General features: G+C 46.8%; 1 protein-coding gene across 11 annotated transcripts in view; it reads right to left on the reverse strand.

Moving 5' to 3' along the window:
• ARHGEF9 (Cdc42 guanine nucleotide exchange factor 9) overlaps positions 1-19,764 on the reverse strand; it is a 306,568-nt gene that overhangs the window by 20,053 nt on the left and 266,751 nt on the right. For all 11 annotated transcript variants that reach the window (XM_045031342.1, XM_045031350.1, XM_045031349.1 and 8 more), the window contains one exon: positions 14,269-14,400. In XM_045031342.1, coding sequence (XP_044887277.1) covers positions 14,269-14,400 — 132 coding nt within the window. The remainder of the gene's footprint in view (positions 1-14,268; positions 14,401-19,764) is intronic.

Below are 19,764 nucleotides of genomic sequence, written 5' to 3' on the forward strand. Positions count from 1 at the left end.
CCTATTTTATTTTTCAACTATTTTGAAAATGCAATAAAGATAAATAACATATCGGAGGAATAATCTAACAGCACCAATAAAATCAAAGCACAACATTTATGTAACTGAACAAGATTAAATGGTGAATGTCCTTAGGATATGTCTTATAAAAATTCCTGAAATAAAGAAAACAAATGAACTTGGCATAAGATCTCACAAGAGCTGTTTTATGAATCTGCTTAATGGTATTAATGATGGTGAGAGAGGATAATGTCTAGAAGCTCTTAGTCTTAATATTTCCCCTAAAACTCCCAGTGAAACAATCCATTAAACAATATGCTTTGCAAGTATCTTATTCTAGCAAAGTAGGCAAAGAAAAGAAAGGAAATTTCAGACTGAACACATAATGGAAAACTTTCTAACAATAGGATGTATTAAATTGTGATATAATTTCCCAATAGAATCGGTAGAAACAACCCTGTCATTTAAGAAAATTACCCTGGTCAAAACACTTAGGGCAGGTCTACACTTAAAATGCTGAAGCGGCGCAGCTGTGCTGCTGCAGCGCTTCAGTGAAGATGTTACCTATGCTGACGGGAGGGCTTCTCTCATTGGCATAGGTACACCACCTCCGTGAGACACAGTAGCTACATCGATGGGAGAATTCTCCCATGGACTTAACACTGTCTATACCAGGAGTTAGGTTGGTTTAACTGTGTTGCACAGGTTGCCCTCCCAACTCACAGGGTCCTACAGCCCAGGCTCCAGCACAAGCCCCAACATCTACACTACAGTTAAACAGCCCCGCGAGCCTCAGTCCTGCAAGCCTGAGCCCCGTAAGCCCAAATTAGCTGGCCTAGGCCAGCCCCAGGTTTTTAATTGCAATGTGGGCATATCCATAGTTTCACAGGTGCCCCTGAGAGAACAACATGAAAATGGCGGGGTTGCTTTCTTCCGAGGGAAGAATATGAAAGCAACAGAGTTGCACATGTGTCACTGGGGGGCAACATGCAGCCCAGAAAATATTTATTGCCGGTGAAGATGCACTAGCAAGAAAGAACCCAGCTTGACCATCAGATCCCAGACTGAATTTGCATAGTGGGCAGTTAGAAGAAACACCTTTTTTTCTGTTCTTGTACATTAAACAATTTGATGTGGAAACCACTGTAAAACAATAAACATGAAGCCCCTGTCACTTTCACAAACCTGACTTTAGATAAAAGAACCGCACATTAAGAAAACTTTTTTTTTTAAGGAAGCCAGATCACCTTTTCTTTTTCGACCAGGCTCCCTAGAGTCTTTAGCCTTAAGCTTAACAGGAATTTTCAGCCACGTGAGGAATGCTAGGCAATCCCAAGAATATAAAAGAAACATATTGAAATTGACAAAAGACTAAATAATTCAAATAATGGCTATAGAGTTCAAACATAGTACATCTTAGGATAACCCGTGCCAACTGCTCCATGCATTCAACAAATTCCCCTTTTGCTATTATGCGAAACAGGAAGAAGGAACATTCTCCTCTTTTTAGCTGTATATTCTAATCCAGCTAGCATGCCTGAACAGCGACTTGTTTTCAGGGGTTCTTGAATGTTCCCAATGTTAAGAGCAAGAGTCCCTAGTCCATATATCTCAATAGATGGATATTATTTATTCTTCAACTGAATTTTAAATCACCTGCCCAGGACTCTATGAGCTTGCACATACAATAAAAACATACAAACTTCAGGATAATTATCTATAACAGAACCTGCGCATACTCCCATGAAATCAATCACAGCTCTCAAAATATAACAGGCCCCTATAATCAATTCACCATAACTAACAGCCTCCCCATCAGCAAAATCTAACTACAGTCTCCATATCTAGTTACACACACACCTATTTGGTATGTGAATGTATATACCCATAGTTAAAGATCTGAAACCTAATGTATGTCTATAGCAGGGGTCGGCAACTTACAGCACGTGTGCCAAAGGTGGCATGTGAGCCGATTTTTGATGGCACGCGGGGTGGGCTGACCCGCTCAGCCTGCCGCTGCTCTGGGGTTCCTGCTGCTGGCCCCTTGCCAGTCGGGGTCCCGCCGCTGGTCCCACTCAGCACCTGCAGCTGGTCTGGGGGAAGGAACCCCAGGCTGGCAGTGGGCTGAGCCAGGGCCGGCTTTAGGCCGATTCAGCCGATTCCCGGGAATCGGGCCCCATGCCTTAGGCGCCTTTTTATTTTTATTTTTACTTACCCTGGCTGCGGTCTGCTCCGGGGTATTCTATGGCCCTGCTCCCCTGACCAAAGCACCGGTGGGAGCGCGGCTGCCCCACAGACCCACTCTCCCAGCTGGAGCTCCGGCTGGAGCACGGCAAGCTCCCGCGGCCCCGCTCTCCCGGCTGGAGCTCCGGGCCCTTAAAAAAGCCCCCAGAGCCCTGGGGTACCGGGGGGCTTGGGGACTATTTAAAGGGCCGGGGCTCCAGCTGCCTCTGCCACCCCGGTCCTTTAAATAGCCGCCGGAGCCCCGCCACCCCCATGCATTCCTCAGGGCTCCCGCGGCTATTTAAAAGATCCGGAGCGGGGTAGAAGCAGGGGAGCCCCGGGCCCTTTAAAAAGCCCCCAGAGCCCTGGGATAGCGGGGGGCTTGGGGACTATTTAAAGGGCCGGAGCTCCAGCTGCCTCTGCTGCACCCCCTGCCCTGCCCGCACCAGCCCCACCCCCCCTGCCTGCAGCCAGCTCTGCACCCCCTGCCCACAGCCAGCCCCTGCCAAACCCCTGCCCTGTCTCCAGCCAACCCCTGCCACACACCCCTGCGGCCCTGCCCAAAGCTAGCCAGCCCCACACACATCCCTGCCCACACCAGCCCTGCACACCTTGCCCTGCCCGCCCTGCGCACACCCAGCCCCGCACCCAGGGGCGGCTCTAGCCATTTCGCCACCCCAAGCAAGGCGGCACGCTACGGGGGGTGCTCTGCCGGTCGCGGGTCCCGCGGCTCTGGTGGACCTCCCGCAGACGTGCCTGGGGAGGGTCCGCTGGTCCCGCGGCTCTGGTGGACCTCCCGCAGGCGTGCCTGCAGATGCTCCACCGAAGCCGCAGGACCAGCGGACCCTCCCCAGGCACGCCTGCGGGAGGTCCACCGGAGCCGCCTGCCGCCCTCCCAGTGACCGGCAGAGTGCCCCCTGCGGCATGCCACCCCAAGCACGCGCTTGGTGTGCTGGGGTCTGGAGCCGCCCCTGCCCGCACCCCCTGCCCTGTCTCCAGCCAAGCCCTGCCGCACCCCCCTGCCTGAAGCCAGCCAGTCCTGCACTCCTGTCTCCAGCCAACCCCTGCCGCACCCCCCACAACCCCGTGGCCCTGCCTGAAGCCAGCCAGTCCCGCACTCCTCTGTCTCAAGCCCTGCCAATCCCTGCTGCATCCCCCTGCGGCCCTGCCTGAAGCCAGCCTGCCTCACACACCCCTGGCTCCACCCAGCCCCGCACCCCTTGCCCTGCCTGCAGCCAGACCCTACCTCCAGTCAGCCCCTGCCCTGCCTCCAACCAGCCCCATGTCCACTGGTGCCCTGCAGTTTCCAGGGCAGTAACCCTGCACACCTGCTTCAATGAGGGGGGCAGGGAGCAGCTGGGACCCACACATGTGCACACCCCCAGGGAGTGGCGGGGACCCACACATGTGAAACGGCGGTCATTAATAACCAATCAACAGCATATATGATGCAATGTACATAATATATAATTGTATTATTTATGTAGTTATGGAAAGTAAATAATACATGGCAGAAATGAAAGGCTTTTTTTTACACATTTTTTTTTTTTAGTCATCCCTGCCAGGGCCCCGCCAAAAATGTTCGAATTGGGCCCTGCACTTCCTAAAGCCGGCCCTGGCTGAGACCCCGGCTGGCAGGAGCCGGCGGCTGAAACCCCAGAGCGGCGGCAGGCGGAGACGCTCAGCTCACTGCTGAAACCCCGCCGCAGCCCCACTCATCTTGCTTCCCGTTGGAGTTCCAGTGCAGGCCCCCTGCCAGACAGGATCCAGGCCTCCGGCCCTCCTCATCCCTACCAGCCACCAGCTCCACTCACCTCAGCTGCCAATCTGGGGTTCCAGCCAGTTAACAACTGATCACTCAGAAGCCTGTGTGCAGCTTAAAGTATCCAAATACGTGCCACCAGACATTGGAAAACTCAGCAAGGACAAGCAAGGGCAAGGATCACACTAAACTAACGAGATCTGTATTTTAATTTCATTTTAAATAAAGCTTCTGAAACATTTTGAAAACCTTGTTTACTTTACATATAACAGTAGTTTGGTTATATATTATAGACTTATAGAAAGACCTTCTAAAAAATGTATTACCGGCAGGTGAAGCCTTAAATTAGAGTGTATACATGAAGACTCGGCACACCACTGCTGAAAGGTTGCCGACCTCTGGTCTATAGAGTGTATATTTGATTCCAAAGGTTCCCAGCTCCTTTAATGGACTGTGTGCAGGAATTGCTTCTCTCATTACTGCAATGCAGCCATCTCTGAAGTGCCCAGGAGACCTTTCTATCATTTGGATTATAATAGAGCCAAGTGGCCCCAACCAAACTTGAGATCCCAATCGTGCTACATGTCGTACATACTCAGTAAGGCACAATCCCCATTCTGAGGATCGTCTAATGTAAACAGACAAGAGACACAAAGTCTGAGAGAAAGGGAGTATTAATACTTCCATTTTACAGATACTAAATTGAGGCAGGAAGAAATTATGTGACTTGCCCAAATTCAGACCGGGAGTCCATGGCAGTGCTGGAACTGAATCAAGATCTTCCTGAGTCCCTATCCAGTGTCTACCCACAAGACCCTCCTTTCTAGCTACAAGCTCACAATCTAAATCAGATAATCACACAGAAGACAAAAGAAAACAGGTGTTTGGATGATGAGGAAGAGGGAGGTATAAAGGAGGCATATGAAGGAGGAGAAGGAGGGTGTTTATTTGATAAGAACAGGTAGGACTGTTGCAGTTCTAAGGGGAAGCAAACCAGAATGGCAGAAGGAGGCACCTTTCAAATTAGGTCCTAAATATTTAATCCTCCAGCCCTCTAGAGGGCATAGGTGTGTGCTCATGCATCTGCTGTTCAGCTGATAGATGTGTACCAGTCTTATCCTGCGGAAGGCTACAAGCTCAGGTGGAAAGAGCCTTATGTGTTTCATGAACATAGAGGGCCAGGTTCCCAATTGAAATCTCAGTACAAATGGCCAGCAGGACATTCCATGGAACAAGAGAACTTGCGAGCATATGGCTGCTGTGTCAGCTGCCACCCCACCAATATAAGAGTCATGCTGAGTGTTGGAGAGGGCTTGTCAGGATTGTGGGAGGGGGCGGTATGGTAGAGCTCTGCTTCATCTATCCTCCACTGTTATAAGTCAGAAGGGCCTCTGAAGAACTGCTTAGCAAGTTTGGGAGAAAGGGAGAATTGAAGGAGAGATGCAACCCTAGCTCAGCTGTTTAAATTTTCTTTCAAGAAATGTTCAAGGGATCTGGGCAATCTTTCACCTGCTCCCCACATTCCCTGCTCAGCACAAACCATCTGCAAAATGTCACGCTGTTCTTTTGCTGCAATTATGAATGGTGAACTTTCTGCTCGGAACTCTTTATTATTGGTATTAATTTATTTGTAGGACCTACAAGCTAATCAGCGATGCAGGCCCCATTGTGCGAGGCACTGTACGCACATATAATGAAAAGACAATGCCTTCCCTGAAGAGCTAGTAATCTAAATGTAAGACAGAGGTGGATACAACAATCAGAGAGAACGAAACATGAGGCAAAAGTCAGATGATTATGATTAGTGTAAAAAGCAGCAATCATAGCACATCATTTGCCTGGCCACTGTCGAGTGTTTGGTAGGCATCATGGGAGAGCTGCGTTTTAAGGAGACACTTGAACGAGAAAACGTTACATAACTGCAAGCTCAGTCATCTTCAGATGTCAGGCAGAGCCCTCAAATTAGCACACGATTATACCACAGGCCTATAACAAACCACAGATATAAATGCAAACTTTGGGGAAAGGCAGATCTGGGTTTTGGAACCAAACCACCAGTGTGGTTCAGGCCCATCTCTGGTGATTTCTAGTTGTTTTGGACAGTGGTCAAGCTGTGTGGATGGGGGAAATCAGTTTTTTCAACTTATTCCTCAACTCTGTCCTCATTTTCCCATCTTGCTGCCCCCTTTTTCTGCCCTTCCTTCTCCCCACCCCCACAGTCTCCTGTAAGAAATGAGAGCGTGGCACACTACACTGTTTTACAATAGGTCTTATGGTATTTTAATATTTTTCAGTATTATTCAGTTTTATAAATTAAAAAAACAAAAATCCCCATTAACTATGTTTGGGACCTAACCTACCTGAGTGTGACCCTTTAAAAGAATGAGATCTGCTCGGCTTTGCAGGGACATAAGGACAACATTTTCAAAAGTGTCTTGCTCATTTAACTTGAGGTGCGTTGGGCCTGATTTTCAGAGGTGGTGAGCACCCACAGCTAACACTGGAGATTTGGGAGCTGATATGTCAGAACAGTGAACTTTTGTTCTATCAGACTGTTTACCGAAAAATTAATTAACCTTTTTGAAAATGTTTGGCCTAAATAGCCTAAAGGTGTCAAAAAATAAATCTAGCTCCTGCTGACTGGAGGGGAGGGACACGACTAATTATATATACAATATATATATAGTATAATTTCTCCTGTTGGAATATGCTCAGGCATCAAGGTGATGGGTATCATATAAGAACTTAGAGTGACAGGCCAAATTTTCTCATTCCTCCACTGTGCATTGCTCCCATTCCTCCAATGGTGTATTGTGTGTGTATGCTACTATCTGCTCCACAGCTGGCTGCATTTCAGTGGTGCTGTATGCTGGTAATCTGCTTTTGGGCTCGTTTTGTATGAAAGCTGCTGTACAAATGTCTAGTATCATGAAACGGTTTCGTTTTCTATCGAGCTAGGGGCATTGCAGGCACATCCAGCGCGTTTTAATACCGGATATCTCACGAGCCGCTAACATTTGTTTCTAGCACCGAATCTGGACAGTATAACATCAGACTTAGAAATTAGTCCAGTAGGATTTAATCTGGCCCTGGTCCAACACTGGAGGGGCCAAATTTATCCCCTTGTGTAACTTTACTGAAGTCAATGGAGTTCCATCAAGGGTTAATGTGGCCCGAGCTGGCAAGTCATGGACTCAGGTCAGTGTCATTATCATTTCCTGACCGATGCTTCAGGCGCTGACTTTGTTGTAGCTCTTATGACTCCCAAACCTTTTTTGGGTGAAACACCCCATTTCTCCTCTTAGCGCTAGGTCAGGCACCTGCTTCACTCACATATCAAGTCAAAGAAATAAGAGGCCACTTTGCTGCTACACTGTCTTTGGGCTAGAACAGTTTAGACTGTATAGGAACTCAGGGCCTTTGAATGCATCAGGGAGAGCTAGATCATATTAGAAGCAATAAAATGTAGCATGAACTCCCTGGACACAACTTAAAGCACTCAGCTACTGCCAGAGAATCTCTATGAAGAGGGGAAGTGCTTGTTACTTGTATCCTCACTGGCTGATATGTGAAGAGAGAGGAACCCAAATCCACGAGACACAAGTTTATGTAATCCCTTCCCTCACAAGGACGGCTGTGTTGGGAGGTTGCCAGATTTCTGCCAAATTATTCAGTCGTGCCTGTCTAGTGAGTTTTGAAAGAGACACTTGATTCATTCTTGCCAATTTCATGAAGCATGGGGTGAGGGGGGAGGAGAGAGAGGAGCTGAAAGCATTGATGCGGAAATGTTCTTTTGCTCAGTATATTTTGTGGAATATCGGTGGCATTTTGATGTCTCATTCCACCTAAAGCCCAGTCACATTGTATCCAAAGCAGTGAGGCAAGGATGATTTTGTTTCTAACAAATTAGCAAGAGGGAGAGATAGGAAATCCTTCTTCGGATACGTCAGCTTGTTTTTCTGACTCCTTCAATTTGTTCACAGGGTTTTCAAATGGTAATGGTGAGAGAACATTGCAGCATGAGGGCTCAACTTTCTGCTCCTCAGAGCCGAGGCCTTAGGTAATTACACCATGGATGAATTTGGCAGTAGGCATTTTGCACACCTCTATTTTATATGAACAGACTAAGTCCCATCCCTGCCCACAACAGAGCACACAGGGCCTGAGGCAGCCTCCAAACTCAGCCCCTTTCTGAATGTTGGCTTTATTGATAACGAACACAATGTAAGCCTCAGCATAAGCTTCCTCCTTGAGCTTGGCTGGCCCTAGGGATCTTGTTCCCCAGGATATCATCTGTCCTAGCTACCTCTCTAGAGGGCCACACTCACTAAGAAGCAGCACCTGCCACAGTGAATTAGCAGAACTTCAGCAGCTTTATGCAGGGTTCTAGCCCCGGGTTAGAGGGTGGGATGACAGAAGAGTCCTTCCCCCTGGTGCATGCTAGGTAAGTAATAAATAATATCAGTTGAACTGATACCTCTCAAAAGCCTGACGTTAAACATCAAGCCAGGGCACTGGGAGGAGTACTCTGTGCTGAATCACCTTCCTCAGTCTCCTGGGTTTTCCTTGGTGGTGTCTTACACAAGGGCAGATTAGGCTTGACCATGTTTAACCTATGGGATCTGACATGGCCACGACCTAAAATGCCTTGACTGCAAGTGCAATATACAATCGCCAAGTCTCATTTGAAAGTGATGAAATACAGGCTGACCTGTTTCCCTCACCCCCACTCACCCCCACTCTGCAGGCTGGAATCAGGAGTGGCTGGCAGCACAGGGGTTTTCATCGAATGCCCCAGTGATGGGGAGAAAAGGACGGAAAACTGTAACCATGCTCCATGTGACTGGAAAACCACCTAAAATAACACAAATGGACTAGTAGTTGTCCCAGCCTTTCACTGTCTTTGCAAGTCAGATTCTAAGAGAGAACTGCAAGACCCCATTGGCTTGAAGTGAGAGTGAGGATTTTGTTTTGATTGGGATGCAGCTTGAAGTAAGGTGTCACCCGTGTGTTTTCGAAAAAGGCTATAGAGGAATTGGACCGTCTCAAATACAAAAATCTAAGGGCATGGGATTGTCTCTTTAAACTCACTGCATGGAACCTTGTCCTTCAACAGCATTACAGACAGTAAGTAAAACAATAATACTTCAGATGGTCCACTACTGCTATTAAGCTGCTCTCATTCTGCCTCTCACTCAACATCCTTTTCTCCTGGAGCTCAGGGGAAAGACAACCTGGAATTTACATTGCATCTTGATTACAACAGACACATTAAAAGTGCAAATGAAATCCAAATGCATTTCATGCAGCCACTGATCTTTTCCGCTCTGTCAGGAGGTGCTGAACAGGAAGCCCCATCTAGAGCAGCTCCACCGTTGACAAAAGGAATGCCTAATTCAATACATAAACATTTTTAACCCTTTGCCTGTTCTCCTGTCACTTCTAATCTGATGCCAATGTGCTTTTGCAACCTTTGGGGAAACCAGGGCTGCGAGCCAGAGGAGAAACATTGCAGATCCACTGTCTATTACACCATATGCCCCTTGAGGACCCCAAGACATAACAAGCTAAGATCATAATTAATACTCTGTGTCAGAATGCCAGATGTTAAGTGATGCGATTTGTAAATTTAAAGTATCTCTGTGTCAAACTCTCTCAACTTCAGGGAGGGAAGAAAAAGAGGGTCTATGCCTTTAAGGCAATCTTTTAACTCTAACATCAATTAGGATTGACTTCATCTCTTGGTAATTAAGGTTACTCTACTGGAATATGTATTATTCTTCCCTGGTTATAGACAGATGATAAATGGAGCAGAGGCCAGTGCTTGCCTCCCACACAGTTGATTCCCATCTTCCCCTCCTACAAGGATTTTCACATTACGGAAACCAACCCACAGTTTCTTTTGCAAACCCCATGTTGTGGTTAACCACACACTCTACAACCACGTTCCAGTTCAGAGAACAAGAGACAGCAACACTTTTGCTCACATATTATCTCTTTCTTCTGCCTCCACCATTCTGTTGCTAGCACTTTGGAGAAATAACCATGAGAAGATGGCCTCTCCATTCCCATCCAACTAAAGGTCTGTTGGAACAGTCTGAAGTTAATCGGAGTCGACGGGGAGTGCGTTCGGGGATCGATATATTGCGTCTAGATGAGACGCGATATATTGATCCCTGATAAATCGATCGCTACCCGCCGATAGGGCGGGTAGTCTGGACGTACCCCCAGTTGCTTCCCAAGAAGAATTAAAAGGAGCTGGGAGAACATGGGAGAGACAAAAAAGACGTTGGTGCTAAACTGAGAAAGCGGATTACCACAGAGACTGGTTTGCTTAATGCAGTAACATGGAAGTCAGTCACTGAGACAGAGTCACATCCTCCATCCAACTCAGTCTACCTGCGGGTAGTTCAGGGGCAGAATTCCTGCATGGCGACGTGAATACTTGTCATTTTCATTGGTACTATCTTGAGAGAGCAGTGGGCAAGGTGAAGTGAAGCTACGGTGCAGGTTGGCGGAGGCTGGGAATAGAGTAGAACGCTTTTTTGCTGGAGGTACAAAATGCAATGACCCAAACTGATTGATAAGGGCGAACAAAGACGAGAAGTGCACTCCAGGAAGAAGCAGCACAGCACGAGGCAGTGCTGTGAAGAAGCAGCTTGGGAAAAACTGCATTGGAGCTGAGGAGAGAGCAAGACAACATTGCCAACTCTCCCAGTGTGATCACAAGTCTTGTGATAATTAGTGTTTTCCTTAAAGCCCTGGCTCCTAAAGTCACATGACCATGAGAGACCCTCAGCTTCCATTTTTTTTAAAAAGTAAGTTTCAGCCTCTACCACTGGGGAGAAAAGCCTGCAAACTTGACCTGATTGCACCCTAAAGGTTCCAAAACCAGAAGGCAAAGAAAAAGAACCCAATCTTACTATATTTTTTAATCTCCTGATTTTTAAGCCAACATGATGATTTTTTGAGGCTCAACTCATGATTTTTCAGTGCATGGGGTAGGCAATACTGGACTTGTCTGAACCTCTCTGAATCCTAATCGGCTAATTGGCTGCCTCTTGTAATCCCCAACAGGAGAGCCTGACCCCAGTGTCATGACAACACATGCTGTATATCACGCCGGTTTAAGTCTACAGCATGTGTGAACCCGAACTGTGGGGTAACTCTAGTGTCAATCCCTTATTCAGACAATCTTTTTAAAATAATACTCCAGGACACTGCTATAAAGACAGACGAACGTGCTTAAAAACACACACTTTTTAAAAAAATAAAAACTGGATTTTTCGTGCTAGCAAAGGTACAAGATTAATATAATAAGCACAATCAATAATGCACAGACAGAGGCAGGTACTGCAGACACACAAAGGGCCTGTAAGCCTGTGTGGCTATCCTGACCTGGAGGGATGGCTTCACAAGATGAGCGGTTAGTTTAGTCACCAGGGACACTACCTTCAACTCTTAACCTCTGTTCCTTACAAGAGTGCCAACTAGTACCACCAGTGCTTGTGCGTTGTCCGATATGAATTCTTTTCCTCCAGAAAATGGGCTGATACCCACTCGATGGGCTAGGATAGACCTCAAAATGATTAGGGGTCTTGTTCGATTCTCCTGTGAAGACATGCATGGAATGTGGTATTCTCCAAACCCTACTGAGTGCAGGAACTGATATATACAAGCGAAAGGAAGTGCCAGAATGAGTGAATAAGGGGAGAAGGTGCTACTGGGTGAACTTAACAGACCCAATCCTTCTTGCCACTGAGCACCCTCAGCTTCCAGTGACGTCACTGAAGGCCTGTGTCTGATTCCAATGGGACTTGAGGACATTTGGCATCTTTCAGGAGATGCTCATTACCTTGCATGAGCAGGCCCGATGCAAACAAAACTGAATTTTGCTTTAAGAAATTAGAAATTCAAAGTCACGGTGGAAGTTTAGGAGCTAAAGATTAAAGTTCAAATCAAGCTGCTTATACACTCGGTCCCAGCTTGACTGTTCTGTGACCGTAGGAGTTTATTTCACAGTGCCAGGAAGAGTGTAAAAGGAAAAGCAATGAGAAAGAAAGAAAAAAAATCTTCAGAAAGCAGAAATTCAGTCAGCTGTAACTCAGAAGGAAAAACACCACCCTCCTGAATTATCCAGGCCACAGCTCCCCTAGCACAATGCTGGAGCAGTGGTTCCATAGTGACTCAAGAGCCATCCACACCATTTCCTCAGTACCTGGGTATTCCTTGGAGGGCTCCCATCCACATTTTGACCATGCTCAACCCTCACTTTACATACGAGACCTGACAAGAACACAGCCTGAGAAGGCAGGGCTGTGGCATCCGTGGGTTATTTTCATTCACGCTTTCAGTTGATCCAAGGGACTCCCCCTGCAAGGGACAGCACAAAAGTCGAAGAGTTCCGATCTCTCAGAAGACAGAAATATCCAGGATTGATGAGCTTTGTCACTTCAGATACTGATGCTTTCCTTAGTCTTTTGTCAGAATAATGATTCAAAATTATGTTAATGAGACTAGAACAACATCACAGGCTGATAGGCAGGGGGCTCGCATTATGACAGCATTGTTTACAACAGGGTTGCCAGCCACTGGTACATATGTCAGTGCTGACACTAAAAGGTTACACAATTGGCATGCTTGATCACCCTTCCCTACCTTAATGATGAGCCTCCATTCAGATGTGTGCCTGATAAGCCACCAAGGAGCTTGTGCTGGTGATTTCATGAAGCTTAGGTTTAGACCACACACCACTGTGATGACAGGCAATGCCAGCCTTGCATAGCCCAGAACTTTGCTTGGTGTTACCTCTGGAGGCTGGAATGACCATTATACTGAGTCCCTGACCTGTCTGCTCAAGTGCCAGTTTTCACAGTTCATACAGAAATGCTGGGGTCATCTGATTCCATACACTGCAACCGACACCCAAAAGTGAACTTGGGGCAAAGAGCCAAAATAAGGGACACATGAGACAATGAGCAAGGCACGCAGCTGACAAATGGAGGTGGGATTTGCTGCTAGCATAAAAACCTCTCAACATGTTATAACCTCTGTTCCATGATTTAGTGTTTCTGGTGTCTAGAATGCACAAGAATAGAAGTGCAGGCTGGCCAGATCTGAGTGAGATGAGGGAAATCTGGGTCTAAAATGGAGGGACAGACCTCATGCTGAGGAGACTGCTCAACAGCGTTTGAATCACTGTTTTCCATTCCTCAGGATGCTTTGTGTGAAAAAACAACTTTTTGCTTCTCCACTCAGGGTGTCAAGCCATCCAGCAGTGTGGATTTTTTTGCTCATTTTACAGCAATTTTCAGGTTTGACCACATGGGTGTTCGGTGCCTGCCACAGGTCCTAAGGGAACAGCTGCAGCATACAGTCAGAGCTTTTACGCTTTTCTCAGAAATCGACAAACATCTCATGCACATATTTATAGGTCTCATATGGGAAATGCTTCATAACAGAAATATTTGTTCCACAGGAAGAACAGCAGCCATTCCTCTCACCAAGACCTTCCTCCGTTCCCTCTGTCCATTTCCCTCACTGCGACCTTCTCCAGGACTTCCATCTACTGTAACTTTCCCCTGTGACTCCATCCATTCCCTCACCGTGACCTTCCCCACTGACCTCTGCCGTCCACTCCCCTCAATGTGACCTTGCCCTCTGTCCCCTCTGCCTATTCTCCTCACTAACTTTCCTCTGCCCCTCCATCCATTCCTCACTGTAATGCTCACCAGTCTGGCCTTCTACTGTTTCCCCTTCAGTGGGACACTCATCCTCACTTACTTTCCTCCCCCCACATTACTTCCTGCTTCCATTGCTCCCTCCCTGGAACAACCAGGACTTTTGGACTTTTTCTTGGCCAAATCCTTCCCTGTCACCTCCGCACCCAACGTCATCACGTCCTGCCAAGATATCCTTAAGCTCTGATGCAATGTCATAACATCATTATGTTTCATGGCTCTAATGTCTGGTTTTATGACCGCTGAAAATTCCTGCAGGCTCCACCTAATAAAACTGGGACAACCCAACAAATCTTGAGACAGCCGGAAATCCTGTTTCTTGCAGTCTCCCCTCATGGTAACTAGCCTGGAAAAATAAACTCTGTCTGGTCTAAATTTCAGCTCTATTCCCTGCCTCCTTGCTACATTTCCTCCTTTGTGAGAGTTGCTGTCTTCCAGGCCTGAAAAATGTTTTGGGATGGCTTCATTTGAAAGATGCTCGGCACTGAATGCCTCGTCTTCACTGTGCCCTGAACAGCACTGTTTTCATGTGGGTTTCATTACCTTTTTGCAGAGAACCATCTGGTGATCAAAGAGGAAGAAAACGCGCTGCTGGTTCCGTCCATAAGGCTGGTAAATCCAGGACATCTCCCCAGTGTAGATCAACTCGGAGCTCCGATCCAAGATGTCATCTCCCTAGGGGGCACAGAGAACGAGGCAGAGTGAGCCACTTTGCCAAGCCGGATGTATGCAGGCATATGGGGTAGAGTGGAGAGAAGCACTGATTCCGGGGGGATTCTCCTACCACTAGATACATCAAAGCACCACTGTTTATTTTTTAACCAGAAAACTAGAGGGGAAAAAACTAAAAAACTGATTTGGGGGAAAGAAAGAGAAAAATGCAGAGATTTTGTTCCTATCGATTGATTCAAAGTGAAGAAGAGACAGCAGCACCGTCAGAACAATCCCCCACTCAGGTTGCCAAACCCTACTGCCCCTCAGTGTCCCCTCCCAGGGCCCCCTCCTACACCATAGGCTCCCTTCTCAGGATGCCAGAGCCCCCATCTTCATCAATGCCCCTCACAGGCTGTGAGTATCCTCACGGCCCTTCACAGGCTTCCAGAGCTCCCTCCATCACGACAGGCTCCCCTCACAGCCTGCCAGTGTCCCTGCTTCCCATCACAAACTGCGAGAGCCCCCTTTCACCACACAGTCTCTCTTCCATGATGTCAGTGTCCCACGTCCCCATGCAAGCTGCCTGAGTCCCCCTCTCCCCAAGGTGGTCAGATTCTCAGCTATGGAGGCTTTCAGAAGAAGCCAATAATGCAGGTTCTGAGGGGAACCATCCACTCTTTAACTTATCAGAGCTGTCCCGTTCAGGCCATCAAAGCAATTCCCTCCTTCCCCCTGGGCAGCATATCAGAGCCCCTCCACCCACCGGCCACTGGAGCAATTTCCCTGTCAGACCCCTCTCCCTTCAGGCTCTCAGGAGATCTCCTCATCTCAAGCCCCCCCCCACCCCCCCTTGTAGGGCTGGGCATCACAGTAAACCAAAGTTTCCCTGCCTCCTGGGGCTGTCAAAGCCTTTCCTTACAGATTGTTAACCACTCCCCCTTTGCAGGGGATTAGAGCCCCCAGCCCAAGCTCGTTCAGAGTGGCAGCATCCATCCCCACGCGCTGTCAAAGCCCCCCGCCGCAGGCTGCCAGAATGCCTTCCCCCTTCTTTTCTCCCCCCTCAGGTTAAAGCTTGTTTTCTTCTCCAACATTTTTTTTAAAGGACTCATGAGCAGATGGTCTTGAAAACACAGCTCCTCTCCCACTCTGAGAGAACAAATCCATTCACCCTCTGCTAATTGGGCTGAGATTTTTATTTTTGGGGGAGGAGGGGTGTTTGAGTTAATTAAAATCTATTTATTAAAACGGGTGAATTCTCCACCACCTGCACTGTATATCTGTCTTAGTCTGTGATCCCTAGACGCACCTCTTACTTTGAAGCTTCACAGGCAGACTCAGAAGGGCTCTGGCTACAAGGCCAGGGCAGGACTGAGAAGCAAGAGTTAAAAAGTGAGTAGACGGTTGTTTGGATCTGGATCCAGATTAGGTTCTGGATTTGTGGCTGGATCGGGGCTCAGTTTAGGGTTAGATGATGATGAACAGCTAGTAAGGCTTCAGCCTGATATGGTGGAAATCTTGTGGGAATAGCTGTTCTCGTGCCACTTCAGTCACATCCAAATGGGGTCCAGAAAACAGGCTCCCTTCTGGATTCGCATGTGCAGGTGGAACCAAAATTGAACCCTTCCCCACAGTTTCTTTGTGGGAGGAGGTTAGACTGGAGGCCCAGTTCAGGCCAATCTGTAGTTAAGATCGCTCATTTATTCTAAATGAATGTTTGGGTCCAGTGACAAGGGAAAATTCACTGAGTCATAGCTAATGCATTGTCACAGCGTGTTCAGTTCCCACTGCTGCAGCAACTGCAACACAGCTCCTGTGCAGCCTTAGTGAGGTATTTCTCTATCTTGCGCTCATCACCAGGGTCTCTGTGCACCTCATCAGAGCTAGTTGAGCCCTGCACACTTGCACAGAGCAGGGAGTAGAGCTGTTTGTATGTCTTCTGGCACCTTAAATGAGTTCAAAATCAGAGTTAGGAATTAGGCTCAGTTGCCTGCTTGTCAGAGCCTTCTGCTTATAGAGGCCATGAGTTGCATGCACGTTGCTGAGGCTCTACAGATAGAATAAGGAACCTTGAATAAGGAACATCTCAAAAGCCTGGGGGCTCCAGAAATCACTGCCCTTGCTTAGGATACATCCAGTTATGCAACGAGGGAGGATTCATACAACCCCATCCATAATAATTTATCATTGCAAGGAAGAGGTTGCTTGCTAAAAATAGAAAAGCAGGCTTTGTGAGACTGGTTTACTCCAGTGGTAGCATCCAAAGCCTGAGGACACAGAGAGGACTCTGTAAACACTTCTACTTGATTAGCTGAATCCAAACTGTGTAGTCCCTGCAAGGGATGTAAAAATGAGATCTAAAATTATAGGGTTTTTATTACATTGTGTATGCTGGGGAAACAATTTGAACCGTGTATGGGCTATAAATAGATGCATTCCAAGGTTTTGTTTGTTAGGAAAGATGTATTGCAGTTAGCTTTAAATTAATTAATACACAACTGACCAGTTTTCATTACACAAGCAGCAGCACACAGTGAGGCATGCTCTCCCAGCACAGCCCTCCTAGCATTCCTTCTGTAAGCACAGCAAGGGTATGTCTACACAGCAGCCAAGAGTGCGCTTGACCTAGCGTGCTAAAAATAGCAGTGTGGCTATGGTGTCACAGGCAGTGGCTTGGATGAGCCGCCCGAGTACATGCCCAGGGCAATGGGTGGGTTTGTACTCAGGTGTCTTGCCACGCTGCTATTTTTAACACGCTAGCTCTACACGAGCTAGCATGTGTCTGTCTACCCACATTGGGAAGCCTGCTCCCACTTGCTTTGTAGACATACCCTAAAGGTACGTCGGCCTCTCCTAACAGAATTAAGCTGGGATGCTGAGGCTAAGGGACTGTGCATTTAGGTTGTATAGTCTAGTCATGTGGATGGAGACAGCCAGCTCACGTCCACCAGTAAGGAACTCTCTAGTGACCATTTAGTATTCAGCACTGAACAGTCAATGCTGGCATGTGGTTTCCTCTAGTCCTAAGCAAAGCTCCAAAATAATCTTCATTTTCTTTTCCTTTCCTTTTCCCTAAGCAGCCATGAGCCTAGCTCTCCTACATAACCAGCCTCATAGATTGAGAAAAATTGCTAAAGACAACGAGGGTGGAACCTCAGCAGCTGTGACTTGGCATAACTCCACTGACTTCAGTGCAGCTCGTCCAGTTCACAGCACCTGAGGATCTGGCCCAACAAATCAATTGACTCAAAAGTGGGGGAGGTCTGAAATCACTCAGGGCCACATTGGTAGACCCGGCGCACGAAACTGCATTCACATAATTTATTTCGGCGGCTGTGTGTGCAGCTTCCATTGGCATGTTTTACAGTGGTAACTATAGGCAATTATGGTGGCAATTATGGGTATTTTATCATAGCAACTGTACATTCAAATTTTGTCTGAATTTTCTGAAAATTGTTAGGGGTGAAACTCAGTTTCTAATATGTGTGGTCGAGCAACTGTGAACCAACCAATGTAATGGCTACGCACAGACTAATACATAGCCTGGATCTGATCCACATCCACACAGCCTAAAAAGTGGCTGTACTTTGAGTCCCATACACAGACTATGGAGAGGTATGTGTCCTGCTCCAAGTTAAGCGTAGAAAAAAGAAAGACAAATTCTCAGTTCCTCTTCAAGCCATCATGGGCAGGGCCTGAGCACTTAGCGGGCAGTAGGATAGACCAGAAGGTCAACCAGTTGGAGGCTGAGACTATGCTTCATGCTCCCTGTAGGCTGCAAGCATCACAGAAGTGACACACCAGGTCCGGAGGGCCAGTTCCAAGGGCTGCAGGGGAGGGCCTATGCTTGTGTGACTGATGAAAGTTGTCAATCATCAGCTTCCCAGCTATGCCATAGGTGAGCATTGCTTTTCATAACCAGGCAGTGGAGGAAAACTGGGGTGGGGGTGGGATTCATATAATGAGCAAAAAAGAAACAAGAGTTGAGAACAACAGCATTACAGGGAAGAACCCTTTAGCGTGGGCAGAAGGACATTATCCCCCACATGAGCAAGAAGACCTCTGAATAAACATTACCAAAGGCTGGGGAAAGATGCTTAGCTTCTGAAAATCATGCACCCCCTCCCCAGCCCCAGCCCACCTCCTGACACAAGTCCATGCTATTTCTGCCAGGCAGAGAATCTCCTTTCACTGAGCAGGGCCTTTTCTGACTGACACTGCTGTGCTCTAATTAGTGACTGATAATCTGATTGGTGCTCTGGGCGATGAAAAGATCAGAAAAAGAAAAGCATGCGAAATGTCGTCCTTTTCATCAGGCTCATTTTTGATGCCTTCTGTCGCTGAGGGAAAAAAAATCTGTTTCAGTCCCACATTTGATTTTTCCCAGGAGCTTTTCTCATCAAGCTGCTCTAGCTTTGAAAACAGTACATTCGTTGCATGCATCATTTTTTTATGCCAGTCTTTGGGTTCAATAATGCAATATTAAGCTGAAGCCAACTATTGTATATTACATAATTAAGGGCAATGCATCTTCCATTAGAGGATCCATCAGGAACAAGAACTAAAGAAAATTTAAAAGGATACAGTTGTCAATTATATTTTTCTTAATTTTTCTTATTCCTTTTTTTCCTTCATGTGAATCTAAGCCCCTTGGAAACTGCTAAACTGACATGCCAGGGAATCCAGGGTGCAAATGTCTAGGATTCTACTGAGACTGAAGTCCTTTGTTTATGGAATGGGCAATGACAATTCAAACCTCGTTTAGACAGATGAGCTAGATTGTCTCTTGTGTCAAGCGTTCTGCCACTGGCGTAGGGTCTTTCATGGAGCCTATACCAACCAGTGGAGGATTTCAATGGCCAGGTGGAGTTCTGACACACTGTCTTCTGCCTTTCACAAGCGCCTACATTACAGGGGAGGACAGAGTTTTATTGAACTGCTGCCACAGAAGCAGCAGAGAAAGCCCCAAACTCTGCGTTTTTGTGGTTAGCAGTGAAAGTGGGACCACTATTCATCTTGTTTCAATCTGGTTACAGAGATACCTTTAAAAGAAACTCTGAGAATATAAATTTATATCAGAGTATAACAACTTGCAGGTCTATATTAGTACCTATATGTCTCCCATTACTGTAGTATGTGAGCCTCTCACAGTCGTAATTAGGCTTGGAACGATTAGATTTTTTATCAGTAAATGTTGGCAAATGTCAATTTCACCATACACAGATATTGACTTTGTATATTTTGGCATGTGATGTTGACAATTTGTGTTTTAACAGTTATAAAGCGTTAACTTTTTGAATCTCAATGTGTACTGTCGTTAACTAATTATTGTCTGACCAGCCTCATAATTTCTCGCCATTGTGAACATTTAAATCAATAAAAACTGAA

The sequence above is a fragment of the Mauremys mutica genome, chromosome 9 (assembly GCF_020497125.1).
Source record: "Mauremys mutica isolate MM-2020 ecotype Southern chromosome 9, ASM2049712v1, whole genome shotgun sequence".
Lineage (NCBI taxonomy): Eukaryota > Metazoa > Chordata > Testudines > Geoemydidae > Mauremys > Mauremys mutica.